This window comes from Knufia obscura, assembly GCF_036327395.1.
Source record: "Knufia obscura strain CCFEE 5817 isolate CBS 148926 chromosome Unknown scaffold_4, whole genome shotgun sequence".
NCBI classification, from domain to species: Eukaryota; Fungi; Ascomycota; class Eurotiomycetes; order Chaetothyriales; family Trichomeriaceae; genus Knufia; species Knufia obscura.
This window is the reverse complement of record NW_027042690.1, coordinates 380,404-406,409: the sequence shown is the minus strand read 5'-3', so window position 1 is coordinate 406,409 and position 26,006 is coordinate 380,404. Positions and strand designations below refer to the sequence as shown.

At 51.3% G+C, this 26,006-nt stretch overlaps 12 protein-coding genes across 12 annotated transcripts; 7 read left to right on the top strand and 5 right to left on the bottom strand.

Annotated features, from left to right (window-relative positions):
- Positions 1 to 8: 8 nt before the first annotated feature.
- Positions 9 to 2,175, top strand: PMZ80_004074 (uncharacterized protein; the record flags this gene model as incomplete). Its single annotated transcript, XM_064872501.1, has 5 exons — positions 9 to 524; positions 590 to 693; positions 762 to 901; positions 952 to 1,141; positions 1,197 to 2,175. 5 exons carry the CDS (start codon positions 9 to 11, stop codon positions 2,173 to 2,175), a joined length of 1,929 nt encoding a protein of 642 aa, XP_064731159.1.
- A 58-nt stretch (positions 2,176 to 2,233) lies between these two features.
- PMZ80_004073 (uncharacterized protein) lies at positions 2,234 to 3,174 on the bottom strand (the record flags this gene model as incomplete). The annotated part of the gene is made up of 4 exons (XM_064872500.1): positions 2,234 to 2,699; positions 2,780 to 2,798; positions 2,853 to 2,954; positions 3,009 to 3,174. The coding sequence occupies 4 exons, from the start codon at positions 3,172 to 3,174 to the stop codon at positions 2,234 to 2,236; spliced, it is 753 nt and encodes a 250-aa protein (XP_064731158.1).
- Positions 3,175 to 3,750: 576 nt separating this feature from the next.
- PMZ80_004072 (uncharacterized protein) lies at positions 3,751 to 4,675 on the bottom strand (the record flags this gene model as incomplete). The annotated part of the gene is made up of 3 exons (XM_064872499.1): positions 3,751 to 4,573; positions 4,621 to 4,634; positions 4,664 to 4,675. 3 exons carry the CDS (start codon positions 4,673 to 4,675, stop codon positions 3,751 to 3,753), a joined length of 849 nt encoding a protein of 282 aa, XP_064731157.1.
- Positions 4,676 to 5,921: 1,246 nt separating this feature from the next.
- PMZ80_004071 (uncharacterized protein) lies at positions 5,922 to 6,843 on the top strand (the record flags this gene model as incomplete). Its single annotated transcript, XM_064872498.1, has 2 exons — positions 5,922 to 6,353; positions 6,406 to 6,843. 2 exons carry the CDS (start codon positions 5,922 to 5,924, stop codon positions 6,841 to 6,843), a joined length of 870 nt encoding a protein of 289 aa, XP_064731156.1.
- A 691-nt stretch (positions 6,844 to 7,534) lies between these two features.
- PMZ80_004070 (uncharacterized protein) lies at positions 7,535 to 8,191 on the bottom strand (the record flags this gene model as incomplete). Its single annotated transcript, XM_064872497.1, has 1 exon — positions 7,535 to 8,191. One exon carries the CDS (start codon positions 8,189 to 8,191, stop codon positions 7,535 to 7,537), a length of 657 nt encoding a protein of 218 aa, XP_064731155.1.
- Positions 8,192 to 8,516: 325 nt separating this feature from the next.
- PMZ80_004069 (uncharacterized protein) lies at positions 8,517 to 10,104 on the top strand (the record flags this gene model as incomplete). The annotated part of the gene is made up of 2 exons (XM_064872496.1): positions 8,517 to 9,168; positions 9,215 to 10,104. The coding sequence occupies 2 exons, from the start codon at positions 8,517 to 8,519 to the stop codon at positions 10,102 to 10,104; spliced, it is 1,542 nt and encodes a 513-aa protein (XP_064731154.1).
- Positions 10,105 to 10,570: 466 nt separating this feature from the next.
- PMZ80_004068 (uncharacterized protein) lies at positions 10,571 to 12,601 on the bottom strand (the record flags this gene model as incomplete). Its single annotated transcript, XM_064872495.1, has 1 exon — positions 10,571 to 12,601. One exon carries the CDS (start codon positions 12,599 to 12,601, stop codon positions 10,571 to 10,573), a length of 2,031 nt encoding a protein of 676 aa, XP_064731153.1.
- A 1,401-nt stretch (positions 12,602 to 14,002) lies between these two features.
- Positions 14,003 to 15,228, top strand: BET2 (Rab geranylgeranyltransferase; the record flags this gene model as incomplete). Its single annotated transcript, XM_064872494.1, has 5 exons — positions 14,003 to 14,113; positions 14,163 to 14,448; positions 14,494 to 14,945; positions 14,996 to 15,120; positions 15,165 to 15,228. 5 exons carry the CDS (start codon positions 14,003 to 14,005, stop codon positions 15,226 to 15,228), a joined length of 1,038 nt encoding a protein of 345 aa, XP_064731152.1.
- Positions 15,229 to 15,730: 502 nt separating this feature from the next.
- Positions 15,731 to 17,336, top strand: PMZ80_004066 (uncharacterized protein; the record flags this gene model as incomplete). Its single annotated transcript, XM_064872493.1, has 2 exons — positions 15,731 to 16,167; positions 16,214 to 17,336. The coding sequence occupies 2 exons, from the start codon at positions 15,731 to 15,733 to the stop codon at positions 17,334 to 17,336; spliced, it is 1,560 nt and encodes a 519-aa protein (XP_064731151.1).
- Positions 17,337 to 17,898: 562 nt separating this feature from the next.
- MSH3 (Mismatch repair protein msh3) lies at positions 17,899 to 21,141 on the top strand (the record flags this gene model as incomplete). The annotated part of the gene is made up of 1 exon (XM_064872492.1): positions 17,899 to 21,141. The coding sequence occupies one exon, from the start codon at positions 17,899 to 17,901 to the stop codon at positions 21,139 to 21,141; it is 3,243 nt and encodes a 1,080-aa protein (XP_064731150.1).
- A 422-nt stretch (positions 21,142 to 21,563) lies between these two features.
- NOG2 (GTPase required for pre-60S ribosomal subunit nuclear export and maturation) lies at positions 21,564 to 23,702 on the top strand (the record flags this gene model as incomplete). The annotated part of the gene is made up of 3 exons (XM_064872491.1): positions 21,564 to 21,661; positions 21,713 to 22,460; positions 22,743 to 23,702. 3 exons carry the CDS (start codon positions 21,564 to 21,566, stop codon positions 23,700 to 23,702), a joined length of 1,806 nt encoding a protein of 601 aa, XP_064731149.1.
- Positions 23,703 to 23,811: 109 nt separating this feature from the next.
- On the bottom strand, positions 23,812 to 24,231 carry PMZ80_004063 (uncharacterized protein; the record flags this gene model as incomplete). Its single annotated transcript, XM_064872490.1, has 2 exons — positions 23,812 to 24,121; positions 24,206 to 24,231. The coding sequence occupies 2 exons, from the start codon at positions 24,229 to 24,231 to the stop codon at positions 23,812 to 23,814; spliced, it is 336 nt and encodes a 111-aa protein (XP_064731148.1).
- Positions 24,232 to 26,006: the final 1,775 nt, after the last annotated feature.

Below are 26,006 nucleotides of genomic sequence, written 5' to 3'. Positions count from 1 at the left end.
TTTCCAACATGGCCACCAACATTGCCGGCATCAACATCCTCTTCAAAGATGCAAACCGCGACTTCAGCAAGCGCTGGCACCAATTCAATCCATCCAAGCAAGTCCTCCCCAAAGGATGGCAAAAAGCCGAAGGCCGACGCGCATTACCCGAAGACCTAATCTTCGAGCAAGACATCCCTATCCCCCTTCGAGACGGTGCCACGATCCACGCGGATGTCTTTCGACCTATGTCATCAGAGAACCAACCTGTGCCAGCCATATTAGCGTGGAGTCCATACGGAAAGCAAGGCAATGGTGCGTGCGTCTCCCTCTTTCCCCAGTCCCGCGCTGAGTCATCTGCAGGCTTTCAGAGCCTCGACAAAGTCCCCTGGCGAGCTGGAATACCTCGAGACTGGACCAGCGACCTCGAGAAGTTCGAAGCTCTAGATCCAGCGGAGTGGTGTCCCCGAGGCTATGCCATTGTGAACGTTGACCCTCGTGGCGTCTTCGATTCGGACGGGGATATGTTCATGCTAGGTACGCAGGTGAGCATGTCCAGACCAGCCACATCCTGATAGCCCATGCTGTAGCTGACAGTGACTCCTCTCAGGACGGCCGAGACGGACACGATGCCATCGAATGTATCGCGTCACAGACGTGGTGCAACGGATCCGTCGCTCTTGCCGGCAACTCTTACCTCGCTGCCGTCCAATGGTATGTACAGTACAAGCGAAACTCCGCCTCCGACTCACTGGACCAACAAGAACTAACGCATATCCCAGGTTTATCGCCGCCGAGCAGCCACCCCACCTAAAAGCCATCGCCCCCTGGGAAGGCATGGCAGACTACTACCGCGAACTCCTCTGCCGAGGCGGCATCCCGAACTATGCGTTCGTTGACTATCGCGGCAGCGGCTACTGTGGTGCGACAACCAATCTTTCGGAGACCTATGAAAATTGCTAAGTCATACAGGCAAGAACCGGCAGGAGGATACAGGCGCCATGACCCGGCAACACCCCCTGTGGAACGCGTACTGGGACGATAAAAGCGCAAAGTTCGCTCAGATCGATGTGCCGATCTACGCTGTTGCGAGTTTCTCGACTATGTTGCATACTGAGGGGACGATTAGGGGCTTCTTGTTCTCGTCGTCGAAGGAGAAGTGGTTCGTTATGTCCGAGCTTCAGGGTTTGAGCGAATATAGCTGACTTGAAGAACAGGCTACGGATCCACCACACACAGGAGTGGTCCGACCTATACCAGAAATGGGCAAATGATGACCTACAACGATTCTTCGATCGGTATCTCTACGGGAAGGCCAATGACTGGGAGTCGACGCCTAAAGTGCGGCACAGTTTACTCGGGTTCAATCGCGACTGTGTTGTGAATCGTCCTGAATCAGTATACCCACCGAGCTACGTGGAGCATCGAACTTTCTTTCTGGATGGCAAGACAGCAACGATGAACGAAGGCGAAAACCCGAGCGAACCTTCTTCGACCAGCTACCAATCCGACTCCTGGGATGATGACGGCGCGCACTTCGTCCACAAATTCTCAGCTTACACCGAATTGATCGGTTACTCACAGATCAAACTGTACGTGTCCTGCGACGAAACCGACGATCTAGACGTCTACGTCATCTGCCGCAAACTCGATGCAGACGGTCAGCCGTTGATGCAGCTGAACATTCCTCTCGAAGCTCTGCCCGTAGGGACCACAGCCGAAGACGTCCCAAACCTGAACATCTTCAAGTACTTGGGTCCCAATGGCAGACTTCGAGCCTCTCATCGGCAAGTGGGCGCTGATCCAACCCTCACTAAGGAGCAGGTCGCGATGCTTGCTCCCGCTGTAGAGTGGCATCCTCACAACAGCGAGGACAAGATCCCGCCGGGTCAGATCGTTTGCCTTGATATCCCACTGTGGCCTTCTGGCATCATTTTTGAACCTGGGGAGTCCATCAGGCTAGAGGTAAAGGGCCATGAGGTGACGCTGCCAGAGTTTCCTGCACTGGATCGAGCCGCCACAAATCTCAATCGTGGCAGACATGTCGTCCACACTGGACCTAAGCACCCTTCGTCGATCGTGTTGTCATTAGCCTCTGGTGGTCCTGCTAGGGAGGGAACCAGGCCGCATTGGACTGTGGGCCAGGAGCTGGACCCAGATGACAGTGGATTCGGGAGAACAGAAGCTGTTCACTAGGTAGAACAGACCATGTCTGCCAATTGATAGTCGAGAATATGTATCAAGCGATTCCATGCTATGTTCCAAGGGTGTCGATCTCATGAGCCCACTCCGTCCAGAATAGAGCCTGCTGGCTGTCATCGAAGGTACTAAGCCAATCAAGGTCGCCCACAGCCTCACCAGCATCGTTATTGTTGATCGCATACGGTTGTGATAGTGTGTCAACATTATTAGGTACCGTTTCATGCTCTAAATCGACGGGAAGACGTTGTATGCCATTGATATCCGTGTCATCAGTTGCTGAGATCTGCTGTGCAATCAATGCCGGCTGCGGTACTTTTCTGGCACGAGCAAGTGTTCGCTTGATAAGTGCTACCGCATTTCTGGCTACTAAACAGTCGTCCATAGCTTGGAGCACCATGATCGCACGGTCAATGTGGGCGAAAAGGTTCTCAAGTGCCTGCTGGGTCCTCGCAAGCTGGCGAAAGACCAGGGTGAGCAGGACGCTGACAGCGTACAAGGTATACGTCGTGTTATACCACCTGGACAAGGTGAGCACGTGTCAAATGGAAAGTTATATTTGGCCTTCATCATTGGAGTGCTCGATCTCAGGGACACATACCAGGTCTGGAAGTAGTCGTCTGTGCGATATGTTGAGTAAATCAAATCGATTGCAGCTTCGGCAGAATCCAGACATCGGCATCGACATTCTCGAACGGATGTGGCTTCGCTTGGTCTGATGGTTTTCTCATCGATCATGAACACGGCATGAATTACCATGCGAAGGTTCAAATAGCCTGGAGCGCGGTTAGGATCGGCAAATGCACAGTGAAGCCCTTCACAATGCTTACGAAGTCGTAGCACGACTGACTGCTTCTTGATATAGTTGGCGACGCGCCTTGGTTTCAGGGAAAGATCGGAGTTTTCGTGCTCTGATCGAAGATGTGAGGGGAGTTGTTCGAGCCAATTCTGCAGCTCTGAGTCGAGTGCCTTTGCTCGGTGAAGCTTTTGGTCCATTTTGCACGGCTGGGTGTACAAGTCGAGTGCCACTTTCCGCATGATCCGCGACAGGTCCACCATGCATGGAACGATCTGCAGAACGTGAGAACTCGAATCGGGTTCTCCCGAAGTCGTGGCGGGTGCCCTGGGCAGATACTGCGTGTGGTATCGATCAGAACCAAGGCTATCGGGTCTTCCCAGGGCAAAGCTGGTCTGTCTAGGCGTTCCTCAGTGCTTAGCTTCACGGAATTCGATTCTCAACCTACATGTCGAGGCAGTAGACAGCCCTAATTAGCTTTAGCAACGTGTTTTACGAAGAAATGAAGGTTCGGGACATCATACCACCACGTCTTTGATGCTGCCGCTGAAGCCCGTGGGTCAGCTGCATCTGGACTGATTGACGCTCGATTGATTCCAATTGCCAATGCAGTTCTTGCCGCCTGGCCGGAATATAGGTACGCGACTGAGGTTGAGTGTGAATGAGACAACGAGGATCAAGGTATGTTTAACATACCATGCGGATTGAGCTCGTGCTGACATATCTTGCTCTTCGGGCAGTTAGTATCGTCAGTGCTTGCAAAGGGCTGTCACTTCTCAGTCACGGTAGTAGCTTGCCATCATGTAGAAACACTGCGTCATTTCAATATCTGTTGCTGTGCCAAGTCGTGTCACAATAGCTAATGCTTGGTTGAACAATCTGTGGCCCCACGCGAATCGCTTTGATCCAGATATGTCGGAGGTCATGACAAGGCTGCCGAGACTCAATGTTGCATAGTAAAGAGCGGTAAAGGACAAGGGTTGTTTGTCTGGTCTGTCGAACCACAGATCTTCGCAACGAGTGAGGAACTCCTCTTCATCGAACAAAGGCTGGATGGGATGCATGTTGGAGAAATAAGCATCGAGGAACCGCCTTGCTTCGCGGAAATAAAAGCGGCCATGACCAGGATCGGCCTCCTTTGGTGCCGCAGGCATGCTGCGCGACGTCTCGGGCTGAATATCAGGGTTATGCAAGAATGAAGCCAACGATCTCACCGGTGGTCTAGCTAAATAACCCGTGGTCAGGGTGTTCGATAAAGTTTCCACGTGGCGAAGGAATGCAACCGATGAAGCGGATCCATAGAATTCTAGGTTGCTTGTGTGAAGGTTGGTGTCCATCACATCAGATGCAGCGTTCGAATTTGCGGTCGTAGAGGGGGTGTAATGATTCACGCCCACAGTCGATCCATGTGATCCCGCACCGTGCTCTTGAGATTGAGGCGCAGCATTGGAGCGTGCCTGTAGCTCTCGATGCTGGTCGAGGGTCGTTGTCTGATTGGCATTATTCGGCCTGGAGTCGGTGGTGCCTGGTATACCGCTTTCAGTGAAGCGTAGAGTGTCGATGTTTGTAGCATGATATTCAGACTGTGAGCTTGGCAGCCTACAGTGAGGTCAGCTGGGGCACATAGTCAACCAGGGAGCACTTACTGTTGTTTTTGTCTCTTATCACGGTGAGCGCGCGAGTACGTACATTCCAAGTCATGCTCTGTGGGATCTCGGGTAAGCCACACGGAGTTTGTTTAGTCATCGCACGCACAGCTCACCAATACAATAAGTGCATGGTCGATCTTCGCTACAGCGGTTCTTTCTGGCGCGACACACTTCACATGCCTGAAGTGCTCTCGGACGTTTCTGTCTCCCAGCTTTGTGCATCGTCGGGGTGCAGTCTCTTCAGGTTCTAGATCGATATGAGGGTATTTCCTAATAGTCCTGTGTCATAAGGGCCATCAAGCAGCGACGACGGTAGGTCATGCGACATCGTATAAACCGGGAAGGAGCGGAGCAGAGTTCCTCGTGAAGCTGAGTCATCCTTTTGCGCCATTCGCTTTCGGGCAGCCTACGTAGAGAAGGCTAGACTGAACAGACTTGGGGAGGTACAAGGACCACCAGCTGCCTGCTACGTCCACCACCACAAAGCAGGAGAATAGCATGCTCTGTCTGGTTCCACCAGTGAGTGTACGAATCGATACAGGTGGTCGCGATAGGCGCTTGTAAGCATGTATTTAGGCCAGCTTTAGAGCATCGACGTAGATCTCCGGTGGCTAGTGGTGCTGTTCTCAGCTATGCGGACTTCCCCGCCTGTCTCCTCGACAGGCTAAGCAAAGACAACACATATTTAATGGATGATATACATATGCGACAAGTCTTTATACACTCGAAAAGGCAAGACGACACATGTAACGCACTGGCCCTCAGATAGAATGAAAAGTCAATGCACCAACTCAAAGGCTGATGGCCTGTAATTGGATAGCAAGGGCTGGTTAGCATACGTGGGACTTTATTATGCTGACTGCTGTCCGACAAGCAAACTCACGGTAGGAGTTACCACCCTCTGCGATAGGACATATGTGACACCCGGTCTACGAAACATGCAGGACACTGCAGCTTTTGGCACTGTGCTCAATGCACGCTGTATGAATAACGGAAGTTGCGAACGGGATTGAACCATCTCAGCAGATGCCAATGGCCCACCTGCACAGAGGCGGGATATCCGGCGGATGTGCCCCAGACCCGTATGGCGATCGGATACTTGAATGGTCATTGGTAAGCATTGCACGGCCTTCCAGGCCTCCTACTCGACTTCCAAGGCGGGATGCCCTGTATTACGTCCACCGGTACGTCCGTATCCTCAATATAACGTCGGCGCGAGCCCTGGTCACCCCATCACTGGCACATCTAAGTACATCTGAGCTATCTCACGCAGAGAAACGCTGAAGGTGGCCACGACCATGTCCAAACCTATCATCCTCTTCATCCCAGGCGCGTACGTCCTGCTGCCGGTCTACCAACCGCTCTTCGACGCCGTCTCCAATGCAGGCTACGAGATCAAAGGCATCCATCCGCCTACCGTTGGTCTGAGCAGCCGACAAGGCAGAGATGGCCCAGCACCTTCCATGTATGACGACGCGGCGGTGATCGCACAGGAAGTCGAGCGACTTGCGGACCAAGGCAAAAATGTCATTCTCATGGGCCATTCGTATGCTGGTGTCTCTATGTCCCAAAGCACAAAGGGACTTGGAAAGGAGGAGAGGAAGGCGCAAGGTAAACCCGGAGGGATCGTTCAGCTTGCCTATATAGCCTGTCTTGTTCCTGCTGTTGGGGAGTCAGCTGCTTCTCTCATCGGCAGCCTCGAGGGCGTGAAGTATCCTCCTGTGACGATTGTAAGTATATGATCACCCCCCGCCCCCCGCGTTATCTGACGTGATCTACCAGGAGAACGGATGGATGCTGGTTAACGACGTAGCGACAACAGCACAAATAGTCTGTCACAAGCTGCCACCCAATGAAGGGGAAACCGTCATCAGTGGCTTCGCAAAGCATTCGGCGCAGAGCTTCGCCGATAACTTGACACACGCTGGATATAAGGACATTCCAGCGTCGTACCTGTTGTGCGAGGAAGACAATGCCGGTCCTGCTCCTTTTCAGAGGAAAATGATTGCTATGATGGAGGCAGCGAGCGGTCGAAAAGTTGACGTTACGAGTGTCAAGGCGGACCATTGCCCGATGCTGTGTGCTGAGAAGGAGACGGTCGAATGGGTTCTGAGCGTGGTCGAGAAAGCACAGGAGAGTTACGGTCGGCGATCACTGAGCAAACAGCAACCTTTAGCGAACGTGACTCATTCTGGAAATCACGTATTCACACTACTGTAAGTACAGTAATGCAGTATATCTATCCATACAGGATCAAAGAGGACCAGAACTCGGGCGAAGTTTGCTTGCTATGCGCCTCTGCTGCGGTGCAGTTATCGAAGTGGTAAGACAAGCTCCTCGGACCACACAGATAAAGGCTATCGCAATCTTTCGTGGCACCGGACGGAGTCCTAATCACACCCGAGCCTGACACCTCTACCGAAGGGCACCACTGGACTCTCATGCTATCATGAGTGATGTTCATGGCTAGTCTTGATGGCGTAGCTTCGTGCACGCAACACCCTCTATGCCCATTCTGTAAAGAGCCGCAGTGGACATGCTTCAGCTGCGCAAGATTGAGATATGCCCAGGGCCTGAGGTCGAGCCAAGCACGTCCCAGCATTTCCATCGTCTGCCTATGCGTTGCCCGACACGCAGAAATCACAAAGGTACGCTAGCAGTATTCCTCGCAAGGCGTCCCTGCTCTTGTGCTCACCACACCCCGATGCCCCTGACAATACAATTGCTTTGGTGCCTTCCAATCCGTATGCTGCCCTTAGACGCAGTATAGAGAACAGAGCCAGACGGCTCTTCCCAGCTTAATCTGATTTGCCTCTTGTAGCAGCCACCCAGCACATCGCCATGCTTGAAGCGCAGACTAAACCGCAAATTCAATTCCTCTCGTCCCTCGATAACAACCTCACACCATCTCTCAACCCTTCCTCCCACCCCTCTTACTATTACTCCTCTCCTTCCTCTCCTGCCTCCTCATCCTCTCCATCTTCTCCCTCTTCCCCTCATTCCTAATCGTCTTCCCCCCATCCAAACCCCTCTCCTTCCTAACCTGCTCATCATCAAGCTCAACCAACCAGTCCCCTTGACCCTGCCCCTTCCCCTTATACCCCCACTTCTTCTCCCATTGCCCCGTCTCCTCATTATACACCGCGTTCTTCCGCCGTTCCTCAAGCGCCGCACCCCCCTTCAAATTCCCGCCGAACTTCCCGATTCCCTTTTTCCGCGCGAATTTCTCCCATGTTGTTGGCTCTTTGGGTTTGGGCAGCGGTTTCCAGCGGGGAGTTTGTTGCGTGGGTTCTGCGGGTGGGAGGTGCAGGGTTAGGGAGTCGGATGTGGATTGGATGGTGGTTGTGGGGGAGGTTAGGAGGGTGGTGAGGAGGGATTGGGCGCCGTCGCGGGCTATGAGTTTTAGGGTTTCGTTTCTGGATGATGGTGTTTGTGAGAGGAGGTGTGATGATGCTGGGAGGGGGTTTGGGTCTGTGGTGGTGAGGTAGGATAGGGTGTAGGTGTAGGGTGTGGGCTTTTCGACTGTGACGGGGAGGCGGTCGGCTTGGGTGGGGGTGGTTGTTGTCATTGTGGAGGTTTACAGTTAGGATTTTGAGGTGGGATTGGTTTCGGGTTCTCAAGGTTGAAGTGGTTTAGAGGGTGGGTGAGACCACAGCGGAATATGTTGTTGTCGTGTAGGACTGCTTCACGTTGGATCCCGAGTTGCGCGCTGTGTCTTTTTTTCTCCGCATAATGTTCGATAAGAATATCTTGCGGCTCTCAGGCCACTATCTGCACGTGATTATGTACTTCCGTAATGGGAAAGACATCAGAATCTCGAGATTCCGTAGCGGCATCAACACCTGAACATCGATAGCTCTTTGAGGGCTCTCCATCGCGTCCTGACCGCGGCGATGTCACTATCAGTCTGCACGAGCTGTCTAGCTCGCTTACGTCTCTCGAACCCACCGATACCATCTCTCACAGCCGCATCACGACTCACATCATCCCCCTTCCACAGCTCAGCACCAGCGCAAAATGTCATCAAGAAGAAGACCGCCAACGTAGCCGGCACCAGAGCCCCAAAACTACGAGAATCACGCTCAGCAAGGATAAAAAAGAAGCAAAAGGAGAGGCCCAGACCTCCACCCGTTGGCCAGCGACGCAGTGAACGAAGGAGGATAGTCCTGAGTAACACGAATGCGCTGCAGATCCAGGGTCTCGAGACGCTGACGCCGGAGAACATGGCTGATGCGGCTAAGGTTGGATCTGTGCTTGCGCTGGATGGACCGGTCATTGATCAGCTGAGGGAAGCGAAGGCTTTCAAGACGACGCAGAATTGGAATCTGTTCAGGGCGCCGAGTACGCTTGTGAGAATGGAGACTGTCGAGGTTGGAGCTGATATTCAGGATGTGAATGAGAGTGTTTCTGATACTGCTGGGTTGGGCGCATCGACGTTGAGGAGGGTTGTGACTGGGGAGAAGGCTAGTGGGAAGAGTATACATTTGTTGCAGGCTATGAGTTTGGCGTATCTGAACAAGTGGGTGGTTGTGAATGTGCCTGATTGTGAGTGTTGGAAACGACCGAGTGGGATTATGCTAACAGTTTATAGGCCAAGAATATGTAAACAACCAATCTGCATACACACCAGTTGCGAGGAAAGAGGGCGACGAGTCGAAAGAGCAGATGTACAACCAGCCACAGCTAGCAGCCGACCTGCTCACCCGTCTCGCATACTCGAACAGCGACGTCCTCTCGAAGCTGAAGCCCATCCACAAACACGGCGAGCGACTCGATGCACGAAAGCCCAAAACCCTAAAAGACCTCGCCCTCATCGGCGCCGAAGACCGCAACCTCGCACCACGCGTCTGGGACGCCATCTGGAAAGAACTCACAGTCCCAGTCGAAGGCAACAAAGAGAAGAGACCACCAGTCCTCGTCGCCATCGACGGCGTCAACTTCTGGATGGGCGACACGAAATACCGAAGCAACGATTTCAAAGTCATTCATGCACACCAATTCACACTCGTAAAGCAATTCTTGAGTCTCCTCTTCTCAAAGGACCAGAAGAACGCCCTAGCAAATGGCGGCATGGCAATGGGCGTCACCACCAAGTCGAACCACCCCGCCACACCAGCCTTCGAGCTACTCGTCCGTCAACTCCGAGCACGGAACAATGGAGTTGAGATGACGGACTCCGCATTCCCACTCGGCGATCCCTACGCTAAGATGCCAGATGCGCGTGTCACGGGTCTCTTCCATCCTGATACGCAGACTACAGTCACGGAACTGAAGGGTCTTAGCCGGCCCGAAAGTAAAGGGTTGCTGGAATATTTCGCTAAGAGCGGTATCTTCAGAGATGCGGTGACTGATAGTGCGGTGGCGGAGAAATGGAGTTTGAGTGGGGGTGGAATTGTGGGTGAGATGTGTAAGCTTGGTGCGAGGACGAGGGTGGGAATGTTCGAGACTGGGCCGAGGGAGGGTGTCAAGGTTCGTGTGTGAGTGGTTGGTAGATGAGACTGATTGTGGTTTGGGAGAGTGGCACTGAATGATATTGTACAGCACTGTACCAATAACCTTTTCACATCATCATAGGCCACCACAGGCGTTGCTTGTGATTATGGTGTCAATGCACGCTTGTCTCGTCGGCAATGTTCAACGATCATCCTGAGGATGAGGAGGTAATAGGGGCAGCCAAGGTGAAAAAAAAAGATCTTTGGACTCATAAATTCATGCAATTGCTCACTCGCTCGCTCGCCAAATGCTCCTGCTAAGTTCAGTCCTAGTCCACCTCGTCGTGAACGAGAATGCATCCGTCAATCATCCTAATAATACAACCTGGCATGTTCCATTAATGCCATTCATCCTCGAATTTTGTGGCGAGCATTTAAGTTCGTCTTCCTCTTTCTTCCCTTCCCTCGCCCCTGCCATCTCGTGATGTCGTTGTTTCGCTGATTACTGTCGCAGCTCACATCCTTATTGGAGACATGCTTCCTAGTTCCGGTAGCTTATCCTGCGCACGAACTGGTTCCTGTTCCGGAGTTCTTGTAACCAGCCTCGGCACAGCAGGTGCTGTCTGAGCATGACCGTGACTCGGTGTCCTCGTTCTTTCCCTCCCGGATGAAGAGAGACTCCTTTGTTTCGGTTTGAGTTGAGGAGGTGCGGCCGACTGTTGCGATCCCTGATACTGCTGCTGCTGCTCAGAATGTGCTTGCGACAACTGAGCAAGTGACGGACGACTCATGCCATTCGTATTGTTGTCTTCGGCGTTCCTCGGCGGTCTGACAGGAGCACTTTGCATGTTCGCGCTGCTATTGCTTGAAGAGATTGCTCTCTCCTCCGACACTGACTGAGCTCGATCCCGCTCATTGGCTTCACCTGCCCTTTCATACCTAAGTTCCTCCTGCAGATATTCTTTCTCAGTCCAGCATCCCTGCTGCCAACATTCTTTCCAATCGATCACCAGGAATTGAAAGCAAAACGCATCGATCTTTAGACATGGTTGGAAGCAAATACATAAGTTGCGGTAATCCATCTTGTTCTGGTCCGCGTAGCTGTGCAGTAAGCTCAAATGACAGGTAATGGCAAACAATAGATAGTAATTAAATGGCGGTAGTTTTGATAATTCGTCCTTGAGTGCTTGCGGCGTCCGTGTTGCTCCATGGCATTCTTTGACGATTTTGGTTTGGACTGCCTTTGGGAAGAGTTCGTCGGGTAGGTCGCGCAGCCAGGCTTTGAACATTGATGCGATGGTGTTGACATCGTACAGTTCCGGTTCGTCGAAGAGGTTAATGTCGTGTTCTGTGTCGAAGCGCCTTTGCCAGAACTTGACATCTCTGCCACTGCCTGGTACTCGGTATAGACCTTCCTGCTCGCATTGCATGTTGAGATAGTCGATGCATCTCCATGGTAGTGCGGGCATCCAGTATTCTGTTTTGTCCTTTGAAAGCTCGAGTTTCTTGGCTATCCTTGTTTTGCGAGTCTGCTTGACTAGAGGCAGGTTGATTGTTGTGCATACATAATGCTCGTCGGGCACTAGCTCTCTTTCGTTGGTGCTTCCACTTCTGGTCATCTTGCTGAACCAACCTCTTCCCGCCTTGCCGAGCCTGTCGCCTACACCACGTCCAGTTTGTTGTATGTTGGCGAACAATGAATTGTTGTCTCGATGCGCAGACCCAGGCGGATGTCCAGGTTGTTCATTCCGTCTAGCATCTTCGTGGCCAATCCTGTCTGCTGAACGGTTCCGTATCGAGGCACCTTCAGCTGCTTGTATCTGGTCTCGAAATGTCTGTTTCATAGGCGCAGTCTTCGGTGGTGCAAATTGCTCGTTCTGTGCTTCAGGTGGTGGATGTACCTCCAAGTTCAATTGGGCTGGCGGCCTTTGTTTGTTTTTCTTGTCCTCTTCGGGCTTGCCAGACCTCGATCTAGTAAGTATGCCACCAAGTTTGGACTTGCTCTTTTGTTTCGATATTGTTCCGTCCGCAGATGCAGGAGGTGCTGGATGGGCAGGCTCTTCGTTCTGCCCATTCGCTGTCATGAGCCGCGGCAGGTCTGGTGTTGATGTGTTCTTCTTCATAGAGTATAATGACCTGTCTTTCGAGTTCCCTCGACTTCTGCTTGTGGCCTTCTCGTTCAGTTCTGCTGTCACATCGACCGACTGAGACTGTGATTGCAGTTTATGTGAGGATTTTGAAGCCATGAGATTCGAGAAGAAGGATTTTGAGGCATCCCTCGAATGCTGCTTGGGCGAAGTTCTCCCTGGGGAAGAAGGTGTTTCTGATACATCGCCTATCCTCGGTGAGACCGCACCATTTTCTGTCCGTATCTGCATGTCTATGTTCGTGGAGCGTGCTGGGAGACCAGGAGATAGGGGAGGGGATCTCGGCGATTGTGTAGAGGCAGTCGAACGAGCACTCAAAGTGCCCATATTCGGTGAATGCGGCCCATCTCTTCTTGTTTTATTCAGATCCAGAGGAGGTACATTCGGAGCCTTAGGCATATTGACGAAACGTGCCTACCCTGTTGGGCGCCTGCAGGTTACCGTCGACCCGTGCTTCTCTGCCAGATGCCGCCTTCTCAGATGAAGGATTGTGTCAAGATCGGTCGGGTTACAACCTGCCAACTGTCTGCCGTACCACCATACGGGAACAGTAAGGTCCTTGATTCTTCAGCCTTGTCGGGTACGTCGATCAAGGTGTTTCAGAGTGTCGACGAGATCGTTTGTTGTTGTACTTCCTGCTCTTTCTCCCGCCGATGCTGTAGGAAGGACCGATGTCATGAGATGTTGTCGGGTATGGATATCAAATTACTGCCTCAGAAGATCATCGTCGCTCAGGTCGGTTGTCAGAGAACGGCGCGGATTGTCGTCTGGTCGAGGATTGGCACTGCGATGCAGCACAGAACACGTGGTTTAGGTCGTGGAATTGACAGCTGCTGTGACTAGTCGTTTTCATGCAGGCCTATGCAGCAGAACCTCTTCTTGTGCTCCGAAAGAAGCGCATCAACGTCGGTAGCACGAGCGATGGTTACTGTGTTGAATGCAGTAGAAAAGCAGGCGGCTGACCACCACTGTCGGTGTGGTTTCGCTACTGCCAAAGCGTACTCGAGTAGCGAGACTTCTGCAGGAGAATGCCGTGCTATGCTTGGTATCCAACTAGGATTGCCCGCGAGATGATTTTGTGCAGTTGATCAAAGCTAAAGGAATGGCGCTACTGTGGGCTGCTTCTTTCGGTCGACGTTGAGCGATGGGAGTGCATATGATCCGCAAACAATATGTGGTTGTTCTGACCACCACCTTTGCTGGGATGCCTACTACTGTACGGCTAGATAGAGGATGTTTAGTAAGGGTGGGCCGCCACTGTTTGAGATTCAGAGTAGTCTCGGTTGTGTCGCAACCGGCAAGAAGGGCTCTAGCCTGTTCCTGTCAGCTGAAGACGCTGACCCACCGACTCTCGTTTTGTTCTCGTGTCGCGATGTGAGACTACCGTTGTTGCGAACGGATCAAAGTTTCAATCAGACTTTCGAGATATCAGCGATGTCTCTCAGCTGCAGGATTGAACTTAATCGTTGCTCGATATATATGGTAGCATATTGTATGTTCGTGACTCGACTCACCGCAGCCGGAGCGTGCGCAACCTTCACGTTGCATCTTTGGCGCCGCCTAAAAGTCCAGGGGTAATCCTCCCAAACCCGCAGGTTAACTAAGCCGCTTTTGGCCTAGAACTTCTGCACATCATGATCAGCCCCCACAAAACGTGCTGGTTGACCCGAAAGCGTATTTTGACCTAGGCTGCACAGTTTTTCATAACTTGACCACGTCCATCGATTAGAACTTGCACTTATCTACGTGCTGAAGCCCGACGGAGGATCGGAACCCCGGTTCTTGAGGTGCGACGTTACGATGTCTCTAGTGTCAGGCCCTGGTCGTGGCGGACAGAACGCGAACAGCCTGCCAGATGAGCTGACCCTGGCTATCGACCAGCATGTAAAGTATATTCAACAGCTTGATACTGTGCGTGAATCCAGGTAAGGTCGAAGAGCGTCTATTGATGAACCTGCAGCGAAAAGATGAACTGCAGTATTGGATGACAGAACATCTGCGTCTCAATGGAGTCTATTGGGGATTAACAGCACTGCATCTGATGGGCCATCCCGAGGCTCTTGCGCGTGATCAAACCATCAAATTTGTCCTTGACTGCCAGAATGAGGATGGAGGCTTTGGCGCAGCACCAGGTCACGATTCGCATATGCTGTATACTTTGAGTGCTGTTCAGATTCTCGCCACCGTCGATGCCTTGCCAGAGTTAGAGAAGTCAGTTCATGGCGGCAAGGAGAGAGTCGGTGCTTGTAAGTCAGTCGTCGATATACTTGTGCCTCGTTAACACAGTCCAGTCATTGCGAACCTCCAAGATCGAGTAACTGGCACCTTTGCTGGGGACGAGTGGGGAGAGCAGGATTCTCGATTCCTGTTCTGCGCTCTATTGGCACTTGCAATCCTCGACAAGATGGAGTTGATCGATGTCGACAAAGCGGTCGCTTACGTCAAAGCCTGCGAGAATACCGACGGATCGTACGGTCGCATACCGGGTGCCGAGTCTCATTCTGGGCAGGTCTATACGTGTGTCGGGGCACTATCGGTGACGAAAAGACTCGATCTCACAAACCTCGATCGGCTTGGGGCCTGGTTGAGTGAGAGACAGCTGCCGAACGGAGGCTTGAACGGCCGGCCGGAGAAACTCGAAGACGTATGCTATTCGTGGTGGGTACTCAGCAGTCTTGCTATGGTTGATAAGGTGCATTGGATAGACAAGGCGAAGCTCACGGAGTTCATCCTACGATGCCAGGTAGTAGTGTACCAAATTCTGTTGAGGGCTCTACTGATCTCCTTGGGCAGGACACTGAGCATGGTGGCATTTCTGACAGGCCTGGTAACATGGTTGATGTCTTCCATACTGTGTTCGGTGTTGCAGGTCTGAGTCTCTTGGGTTATCCCGGCCTGAAGAGGGTCAATCCGATATTGTGAGTGCATATGCATTCTTGGTAGGCAAGCTAACAAGTTACAGCTGCATGCCCGAAGAAGTGGTTCGAAAACTGCCATACTATCAGAAACAACCTCTTGTCATCTAATAACCCTTTTGCGCTGACAATGACATCTGGGATACAAGATGAGAGAAGAGTCAAAGCATAATGTCTATGGTCCGCTTCAGTCACATCATATTGCCATGCTTCATGGCAGTATAGTCATTATGCGAGATGTAATACCATTAGTATGTGTTGATGTTCACGGGGCGCCCTCCAGAAAGTTCCCCAACATTTCTGGTGAGGAAGTCGCAGTGGCCGCCAGATGCAGCTGCAACTGCCTCAGATTGAGGTCAAAAATCGAATTACGCAACCGCGTTCTTTCCTCAACTCATTCGATGGTCGAGCTTTCTCAACCTGCCACAAACCTCATTGCCAACTACAACTCGACTTTCCATATTTCTGTCTGCTGTTACTTCCATTCCATCTCCTTGCGTTCTTAATTGCTACAGCGAGGAGGTGCAGTCAATTCGATGCTGCAGATTTTGCTTTCCCGCTTCCCTTCGTCAACATTCTGAGCTTTATTGCTGTTGCCTCTCTTCTGTTCGTCATGCCTTCTAAACTCCTCAACTGCACAATTTGTCCCAAGAAACCTAGATTCAGCGACGTTTCTCATCTCCTCACTCATGTCGGATCCAAAGGACATCTCGCTCACTTGCATAGGTTGCAAGTCAAAAGTCACCAAGAGCTCGACGCCGGACACACACTAGCTATCTACAACCAGTGGTTCCAAGAACATGGAGTGGCAGGCTTGCTCTCCGAGCGGATGCAACAAAAGGAGCACAAACAAGCTGACAAGAAAGCCGCCAACCAAGCTCGACTGGGTACTGCCAACCTTAGTGGCAAGTCTCGAGGACGAAAGTCGACTGCAACCACGCAGCGACCACCCGCAATCTCAGCATATGAACCACAGCCACCGCAACTCAAGACCAGTCCGTCAGAGGAAGACTTTGGTGACCTGGACCATACTCCAGTTCGTGCTCCAAGGTTAGTCGTGTTCAACCCAGCGCCGGATCGCAGCTAACAAGCACAGACGCAGTAATTATCCAGTTCTCGGCTCCAGCCCTCCAAAGATGCTGCCATCTCAATCTGTGGAAGATGAAGAAGACTGTCCTGCCGAGGCTGATGCCCCAGCCAAAGCCTCTCCGGGCACTCCACAACTGAAAGGAATTCAATGGCCAGGTATGCACTTGTTTGATGCTGCACCTGAAGAGCTTAAGAAGAAACGAAACCAGAAAAAAGATGCATCCGTCCTCAGAAGCCTGCAACGAAATGCCGGTCGAGTCGAACCTACTGAGACTGTTCAATCTGCTGCTGGGATTGTCCTGAAGAGACGTCATATGGACGACATTGAGAACGACAGCCCCGTTGAGGGTGAATTCGTTGTTGAGAAGCCATCACCAAAGAGACGCAAGTTGTCAGCTCCTCGAGCAAAACGGCAGCCCAAGAAAGAGAAGGTCGAGAAGGCCAAGAAACCAAGGGGTCGACCACGCAAGAATCTTCAAACCCCAAGCAAAAGACCCAGCTCGTCCATCGGTGACTTGGTCAGATCCACATCCCGATTCTCGCCGACTGAGGACGAGAGTCGAGAATTCAAGCTTGCTGTCCGCAGCATCGGTCAGAAGAAGAAGGCCAACTTCGCCATCTACCAGGACTCTTCTCCTTCCTTCGGTGGTGATGGCTCATCAGAGATGGTGCCTGCAACATATGCAGACGCAATTCGGCCTCAGCTCCCTTACTCACTACCGCCATGGCAGAGACAGCAGCCTGCGTCGTATGACCCTTTCAAGCTCACCAGAGACCGCTTCAGTGGCTATCCTGCTTTTACTGACATTGGTCAAGGCAAGGAGAACAGTCCTATCTTGAGCAGAGATGTTGATGGCCACGCCACTGTCAATCCACTCTTCTCCCAAGCTGGGATGGACAGATATGCTGTTGCTGGATCACTTTCCAACCAGAACCGACTCAATCCGGCCATTGCACCAAACCTGGATCCATTCAACGACAATGACACCTTCATGCCTGTCAGAAATCCACTCATGGCTGCTCTTGGTCGGTTGAATGAGACTCCGACGAAGCAGGAAAGTTTTGGTTTCAGCACCGCAGGCACATCCAATTTTGCAACACCATACCGACAGCCACTGTTTGCTCCATGAAGCAAGGGTGCAGCCACTCGTTGATGTCAGGTCGCAGATTACACGGGCATGTTCAGAACAGCGTTAGCCATACTCACTCGTTTGTTCTGGAATGAAAGATGAAGATACCTAGATATGAGTCTTGTACAACATATTTGAGAGAGTTGCTGGACCGAGATAGATGGCGTGAAGTGGGTGATATATGATAGCCTGTGACGGGAATATGCATGAGAGAAAACATGGTTGTACTTGCAGAATAAATTTGTTGATCTACCAAGTTCTCTCCACACTCCAGTGAAGGTCATGCTGCCATCATACGGATTCTACTCAGACAGAATGCAGATACCTGCAGGGGAGCACCCCGAGACTCTTCTTCACCTACTACACGTGTCCCTTCTCGTGTGGACTAACCATCATCATACTCTATTCTACTTCTCTAGCATGTGACTTCTGCACGCTTTCCTCGGTTAATGATCGCCTGACGCGTACCTTCCCCCGATATGAGACGCGTCAATTTCGTGTTGAGAACGTTGAGGTTGATCCAACAACGAACATAAACCACTTAACGGCTGGTACATGGGTCATGGCGTCTAAGAAACAGCAGACCCTTGGTGCATTCTTTGGGAAGCCGAAAGTTGTGTTACCGACATCACGGAAAGAGCCAGACGACAGCGAATTCGAGCTTCCGGATGCGAAGCGGCGCAAGACAAGCACCGAAACGAAAGTAATTCCCACCCAGGACGAACTGTCACTCGTCGACGATGGCAAACTTACACACCTTCGCCCACTTTCCGCCAACGGACAGAACACGCGGTCTTTGCCGACAAGGACTCCGGTGAGCCAGCGAACATCGAAATACCTGTTCTCGTCTTCGCCTCAGCAAGAAAATGGCACGGTCATAGAAGAGGACGGTCCACAAAAAGATGAATTACATCGTCGATTTGTGAAGAAGCTTGGAAATCCTGACAGCATCAACGACATCAAGCGAAGAAACCGAGCACTGTTCGAGGATGAGGGCGGCAACGAGGAAGCCGAGGACGATGAAGATGATACGCCGGAACCTGCAAAGCCCACAGCGAAAGGCAAGGGCGGGAAAAAGCCCACTAAGCTTACGCCTATGGTCAAGCAGGTGATTGATATCAAGCAAGCACATATGGACACGTTGCTTGTGGTTGAGGTGGGCTACAAATTCAAGTTCTTTGGTGAAGACGCACGGATTGCTGGCAAAGAGCTGGGAATAGTTTGTATACCTGGGAAATTCCGATTTGATGACCATCCGTCAGAAGCGCATTATGACAGATTCGCCTCAGCCAGCATACCGGTCCACAGACTGCATGTTCATGTGAAGAGATTGGTACAAGCAGGTCACAAGGTCGGTGTGGTTCGACAGCTCGAGACAGCGGCGCTCAAAGCAGTGGGAGACAATCGAAATACACCCTTTGTTAGAAAACTGACAAACCTCTACACCAAGGGCACATACATCGACGATATCGAAGGCCTTGAAGAGGAGAGCGCAAATCAGGCGGCGAATCCAGCGAGGTCGACTGGCTTTCTGCTATGCTTGACTGAGACAAACGTCAAGGGGTATGGCAACGACGAGAAAGTGCAAGTTGGAATCGTGGCGGTACAGCCTGCAACCGGAGATATCATCTATGATGACTTCGAGGACGGTTTCATGCGAACCGAGATCGAGACTCGCCTCCTGCACATTGCTCCGTGCGAGTTCCTTATCGTTGGAGATCTTTCAAAAGCAACAGACAAGCTTGTTATGCATTTGTCAGGTAGCAAAGCGAATGTCTTTGGCGATAGGGCAAGAGTGGAGCGTGTGGACAAGCACAAGACGTTGGCAGCTGAGGCTCATAATCACGTCTCGACTTTTTATGCCGAGAAGTTGAGATCGTCGTCGCAGGAAGATATCGCAGCAAAAGTTCTGGATAAGGTCCTTGGCTTGCCTGAGCACGTTATGGTGTGCCTTTCTGCTCTGATGAAGCATATGTCAGATTATGGCCTGGCGAATGTGTTTGATCTCACAAAATACTTTCAGCCCTTTTCAGCACGATCGCATATGCTGCTGAATGGCAACACCTTGAACAGCTTGGAAATCTACCAGAATCAGACTGACTATACTGTCAAGGGCAGCCTGTTCTGGTCACTTGACAAGACGCAAACCAAATTCGGAAGCCGTCTCTTGAGGAAATGGGTTGGAAGGCCACTGCTCGAGAAGGCTGCGATCGAGGCTCGGCAGGATGCTGTTGAAGAGTTGCTTGATTCGGAGAAAAGTATGCACGCGGACAAGCTCCGGAGAGTACTATCGAAGATGAAGAGCGATCTCGAGAAGAGTCTGCTGAGGATCTACTACGGCAAATGCTCTCGGCCCGAGCTGTTGACCGTGCTGCAAGCTTTTCAATATCTTGCCCAGGAGTACTCACACGCAACAAGCCATGAAGCAACAGGCTTCTCATCTGAGCTGCTTGCAAATGCGATCACCACCCTCCCAACCATCCAGGCAGAGCTCACCGAGTATCTCGACAAGATCAACCTACATGCCGCCAAATCAGACGACAAATACGCGTTCTTCCGCGAAGAGCACGAAACAGACGAGATCTCAAACCACAAATTCGGCATTAGCAGCGTCGAACACGATCTTGATGCTTTTCGTGCCGTCGCAGCAGAAAAATTGGGTCGAAAACGAGCAGTCGACTACGCCACGGTCGCGGGCATAGACTACTTGATAGAAGTTGAGAACTCATCCGCCGGAATCAAGAAAGTTCCCGCGTCCTGGACGAAAATCAGCGGGACGAAGAAGCTGTCTCGATTCCATCCGCCTGAAGTCGTGAAGCTGGTAAGGGAACGAGACCAGCACAAAGAGAGTCTGGCCGCGGCTTGTGACGCTGCATTTCAGGCGCTGCTCAGTGATATCAGCGCGAAGTATGCGCACTTTCGAGACGCCATACTTAGCCTGGCGACGTTGGATTGTCTAATGTCTCTTGCTACGATCGCGCAGCAGCCGGGGTATACGCGGCCAACTTTCGTTGAGCAGACACAAATCGAGGTCAAGGGCGCGAGACATCCGATGATTGAACAGCTATTACTTGACGCGTACGTGCCCAACGATATCTCACTGCATCAAGACAGCACACGAGCTCTCCTGGTGACAGGTCCAAATATGGGCGGAAAGTCCAGCTACGTCCGCTCCGTGGCACTCATCACAATCATGGCGCAGATCGGCAGTTTTGTCCCCGCAGACGAGGCGAAATTGGGTATCACAGACGCAGTCTTCACACGCATGGGTGCATTCGACAATATGATGGCTGGCGAGTCGACATTCATGGTCGAACTCAGTGAGACCTCTGATATCCTTAAGCTCGCGACTGATCGGTCACTCGTTGTTCTTGACGAGCTAGGACGAGGAACATCAACCCACGATGGTGTTGCCATCGCTGGTGCAGTTCTGGACTGGCTTGTCAGAGAGAAGAAGTGTCTCACGCTGTTCATCACGCACTACCAAGTTTTGGCACGATTGGCAAATTCATTTGAGGGGGAACTGAAGAACGTGCATATGCGATTCAGTGAGCATGGAGATGGTGGTGATAATGTGACGTTTCTGTATGAAGTTGGTGAGGGTATTGCGCATCGGAGTTATGGGTTGAATGTGGCGAGATTGGCGGGATTGGAGGCGGGTGTCATTGATCTGGCGAGGGAAAAGAGTGGAGAGATGGAGGGAAGCATGCGAGTGAAGAGGTTAGGGGGCGTGGCGAAGGGACTGTTGTCCGAGGTAGAGGGGGTTGATGTGGAGGGGTTCGTGGAGGCTATCGAGATGCTTTGAGTGTGGTGCTCTGATGAGGTAATGGTGTCCAGCATTGTTGAAGATGACGGTTGTATCGATCGAAGATGCTTCAGTAATAAGCAAGTCTATATAGCTGTCATGAACAGAGACATGAATAGTATCAATCAAACATTGAACACAACCCACTCCATGGGTCGAGGTCATGTGAAGCGTACTGTCGATGCGCCATAAGATACGGTTGGTACTCCGTGATAAAACCGCAGCTTGAGCCAGCTTACCCAGTTTTAAAGCTTACCGTAGTGGATACTCGGCTAAACTTTGGTGGCAGGTGAACTTTCGTCTCTGAATTTTTGAGAAAGTCGCGAAGGTCAGCGGCCACATTTGCAGCGTGTTTCTAGCGGCGTTGTTCAAACTGTTAGCATACTGTCTGCCAAAGTCACTCGAGGCCATACACCACAATCATGGGTACAGGCAAGAAAGAAGCCAACCGCAAGGTGCGGCAAGGTAAAACTGGCGATGGCATGCAGAATGTCAAGGTCAAAGGCGAGAACTTCTATCGGTGAGCAGAGAGACGAGATGAAGGTTATGGTGGATGCTAACACATCGCCAGCAATGCGAAGAAGCTGAAGACCTTGAATATGCTGAAAGATGGCAAAGAACGACATAACGCAGCTGGAAAAGTTACACAGGCCGCATCTTACCAGTCTCGAGAGACACCGAAGGCACGAATAGAGCCCAATCGAAAGTGGTTCGGAAATACAAGAGTTATCTCGCAAGGTGCTCTTGATTCATTCAGGCAGGCAGTGGCAGAGAGAACAGCCGATCCATATCAGGTTCTGCTCAAATCGAACAAGCTGCCCATGAGTCTTATTCGAGACGCTGAGAATACGAAGAATGGTGTCAAGCAGCATGCTGCGAAAGTTGCTGTCGAGTCTGCACCATTTGAGGATACTTTTGGCCCCAAGTCGCAAAGGAAACGAGTCAAGATGAATGCAAGCAGTATCGACGATCTTGCCGGAGAGACAGTCAAGATGCACGACAATTACCTGGAGAGGCTAGAAGAGAACAAATTGCTGAGCGGCAAGACAGCGGAAGAAATGGCAGAAATCGGTCCCGAAGCCGACTTGGACCTCACAACAGCACGAGAGCCGATCTTTTCGAAGGGCCAAAGCAAGAGAATATGGAATGAACTCTACAAGGTCATCGATTCGTCTGATGTGATTCTCCACGTATTAGACGCCCGAGACCCTGAAGGTACACGGTGTCGAAGCGTCGAAAAGTACATCAAAGAAGAGGCACCACACAAGCACTTAGTATTCGTCCTGAACAAGTGCGATCTGGTGCCTACGAAAGTCTGCGTAAGTCCAAACTCTCACATTCCTCCCTCTCCACCGCTAAGTCAAGGCACATTTCTTGCTATTACTGCAACTCCATGAAAAGTCGCCTGTTACAGCTTTGGTAGATTGACCAGCTCGCTTATACTTCATCTTGAAGGATAGTTTCTGATGGCATGAGCATTCTGCTTGTGCTTTTCTCCAGAGCATTCCGGGTGTCCCATTTGAGTTGAGACTGCTTTGCCATCTTGAGCTTTCTGATAGCACGTCTCTTAGTAATGTTTCACACAGCTAACAACCTTATAGGCACAGTGGGTCAGATTATTATCGAAAGAGTACCCGACTTTGGCGTTCCACGCTTCGATCACGAATTCATTCGGCAAAGGCTCGCTGATCACATTATTGCGACAATTCAGCTCACTGCACGCCTCACGCAAGCAGATTTCCGTTGGCCTGATCGGTTATCCGAATACAGGGAAGTCGAGCATCATCAATACCCTTCGCAAAAAGAAGGTATGTACTGTGGCACCTATACCGGGTGAGACGAAGGTCTGGCAGTACATCACTCTCATGAAGCGGATATACCTCATTGATTGCCCTGGAATCGTACCACCAAGCAAGAGCGACTCAGAAGAGGACATTCTGCTGCGAGGAGTTGTACGAGTTGAGAATGTCGAACATCCAGCTCAGTATGTGGCAGCTGTGCTACGGCGGACACAACCGAAGCATATAGAGCGGACATATGAGGTCAAGCAAAGCGAGTACAATGACGACCCAATCGAGTTCTTGAGTATAATCGCGAGGAAAGGTGGACGACTCCTGAAAGGCGGAGAAGCAGATGTTGATGGTGTCGCCAAGATGATCTTGAATGATTTCCTGAGAGGAAAGATTCCATGGTTCTCACCGCCACCGAGGAAGGAGGGTGAAGGCACAGAAGAGATGGACAAGGAAGTGGTGGAAGGTCGAGAGGGGCGACTTGGAGAGATGCCTGGGAAGAGGAAGGCTGAGACACTGAGTGAAGTCGCGAGCACGACGCAGACAGATGGTGGGGTTGAAGTTGATGGTGATGATTTCGAGTCTTTCTCGGATGATGAGGAAGCTCAGGAAGATTTGCTCAAGTCTGACCTTGATGAGGATGATGATGGAAGTGATAACGATTCTAATGACTCTGACGAAGTTGATGATGAGGATTATGAGGGTGCTAAGGTCGACGTTGATGGGACAGTGGAAGGCACAGGTGCTATGAGTAATGAGAAGAAAACGTAACAAGCACAGTCTGGGCAACGCAGGGAACCTCCAATAATTTAAGAACAGCGATCTCTACAGCCACTGCATATATGCACCATGCACGATTCATCACAGTCAACTTGGCACATCACGCAACGCCATCAAAGTCCTCGACCTCCTTCTTAGCCTTCGCAAGCAACACCGGGCATGTCTTCTCCTGCATCCACTTGTCGAGCTCCTCGACAGTCATGACTTTCTCTTCTAGCTTTTCGACAAACACCCACTCGTCCTTGCCGGCATCGAGCTTCACGTCCTGAACCTCTGTACTGTCCAAACGTCCTGCAGAGCTAAGGGTACGGCGAGATGCCGATGTCTTCGCTTCAGCAGTACCAGCCACACTGTGGCGCTCGGGAATCTGGGTTGTGGCTGTGGCTCGGGCGCTAGATTCCGGCCCGAATCTGCGGAGATATTATGTCAGCCATTGTTCCCCGGACTCGGTATGGGTTCAAGAAGACTTCGTGCTGTTCAGCGTTCTCACGTACTTGCTTGTGTGATTGTTGGTGGCCATATTAGCAGGGTACTTGGATCAGAATAGGTAGAAGTCAATAATTAAGAACGGAAGTGCGTGGTTCAAGAGTCGAGTCCTGTTGAGATATGATTCGTTCTATGCCGTTCTCTACAACGGAAGAAACGGAAGAAGTAGAAGGAGTGCTGAAAGGGCGCATACGAGCAATCTATATGTATGTACACTGGAGCGACTCCGTATGCCTTCCTCCGTACTCATCAGGCAATTCATGTCAGTCAAAGAAGGGAACATAATTGTTCATTTGCTACGTATGTAAGAGTCTCTGGAGATTCGTATCGACCATCGGTACTAATTCTCATCATGCTTGGCGGGTGAGGCAGCATTATACGATGAGCTATTCTGAATACGTGATAGCAGCACTGCACTCACCTGTTTATTGGTTACGTTGATCGGCTGATATTCGCGTCCGTCCGGAAGTGGGCAACGCCACACCTTCCATGCATTTCCCATATACACATCGTACAGGTCATGGTCGTAACATTCAAAACATGGTGCTAAAAAGTGGGTCTATCATGTGTGTCTTTATAAGCCACAATACTTGCTCGTGCCTGGAAACGAGCTTCGTTGGGCGGTAGTTCTCCCATGGGACTATTCTCGAGCGAGCTCTAGGCAATCACCCCGTAAAAGGATACAGGTCATGACAGTGTTCTTGAGGCCCACTTTTTATACGAAGTTTTGAATGTTACGATCATAACCTGTATGAAACCATTACGCTAAATGATATGTGAGTGGGCCCTCGGAACTACTACTAGTACTAGTAATGGTGTGTGAGTGGGCCCATGAAACCGTCACAACCCACCTTTGTAACAGTCCTACATTTCTGTCCGTCTACACCGGAGCACTCACCTCTTTACTGACGCCCTCAGCTGCATCAGGCAAGTTCTGACTGAATGCGATTGGTGGGAACAATCACCACGTCGGTTCCTCACAAATCTTTTCATCAGGCGAGACCACAAGAGCGAGCGCGCGGCAATGCCTTTACTCGGACGTCGTAGATGCCAAGCTCCATCCTCTCACGCCTAAACGAGAATCAGATCCTGGAAAGACCGTGGCGTTAGCACCGAGTGCTTTCTCAGCCTGGTGTATGCTGTGCAGCAGGGCGGACTACGTCGTTGCAGACAGCAGAGCTGGCTTGAGCGGGTAATGCAGGACGAAAGTTGGGTGCACCACCGGCCTACCACGGCTGCAGATCGCAGGTATCTCGTGCTGGCACCAAGACTTGCTTGCTCGACCTTGACGAGAATTAGATCTTGAAAAGACCATACGCTAGCGCTAAGAGCTCTTCAAGCCTAATCTGTGTTCTGCAGCATGGCGGACCAGGATGTTGCAGACACTAAGGCTAGGTTTGAGTAAGGCAATGCAGGACAAAATTTAGGTATAACACTGGCGTGCCGCCGCTGCAGACGACAGGTATCTCGTGTCGGCCACGAGACTTGCTTTCTTAATCTTATCTGCACAGTCGTCCAAAGCATAAACATCCAGGACTGCTGAACAGGATGCTCTGCGCTAGCTTCTTGTGACAGCACGCCGTTGCTGCTCGGTTAGCTTCCGAAGGTTCTTCTACTGGTGGTGATCAGAGTGTCCACCATGCATTCTCTCTTGCACGTGGGTATATACAAACCTGAGTTCGGTAAAGCGAGGTCGTCCTACGGAAGCTGAATCCGAGATCTGAAGAAGGACCTTGTCGATTACAGACTCTGGCAAGCAGGAGGCGGGCATCACAAAGTACGGATGCCGCCAGAACCATTCTCTGAATG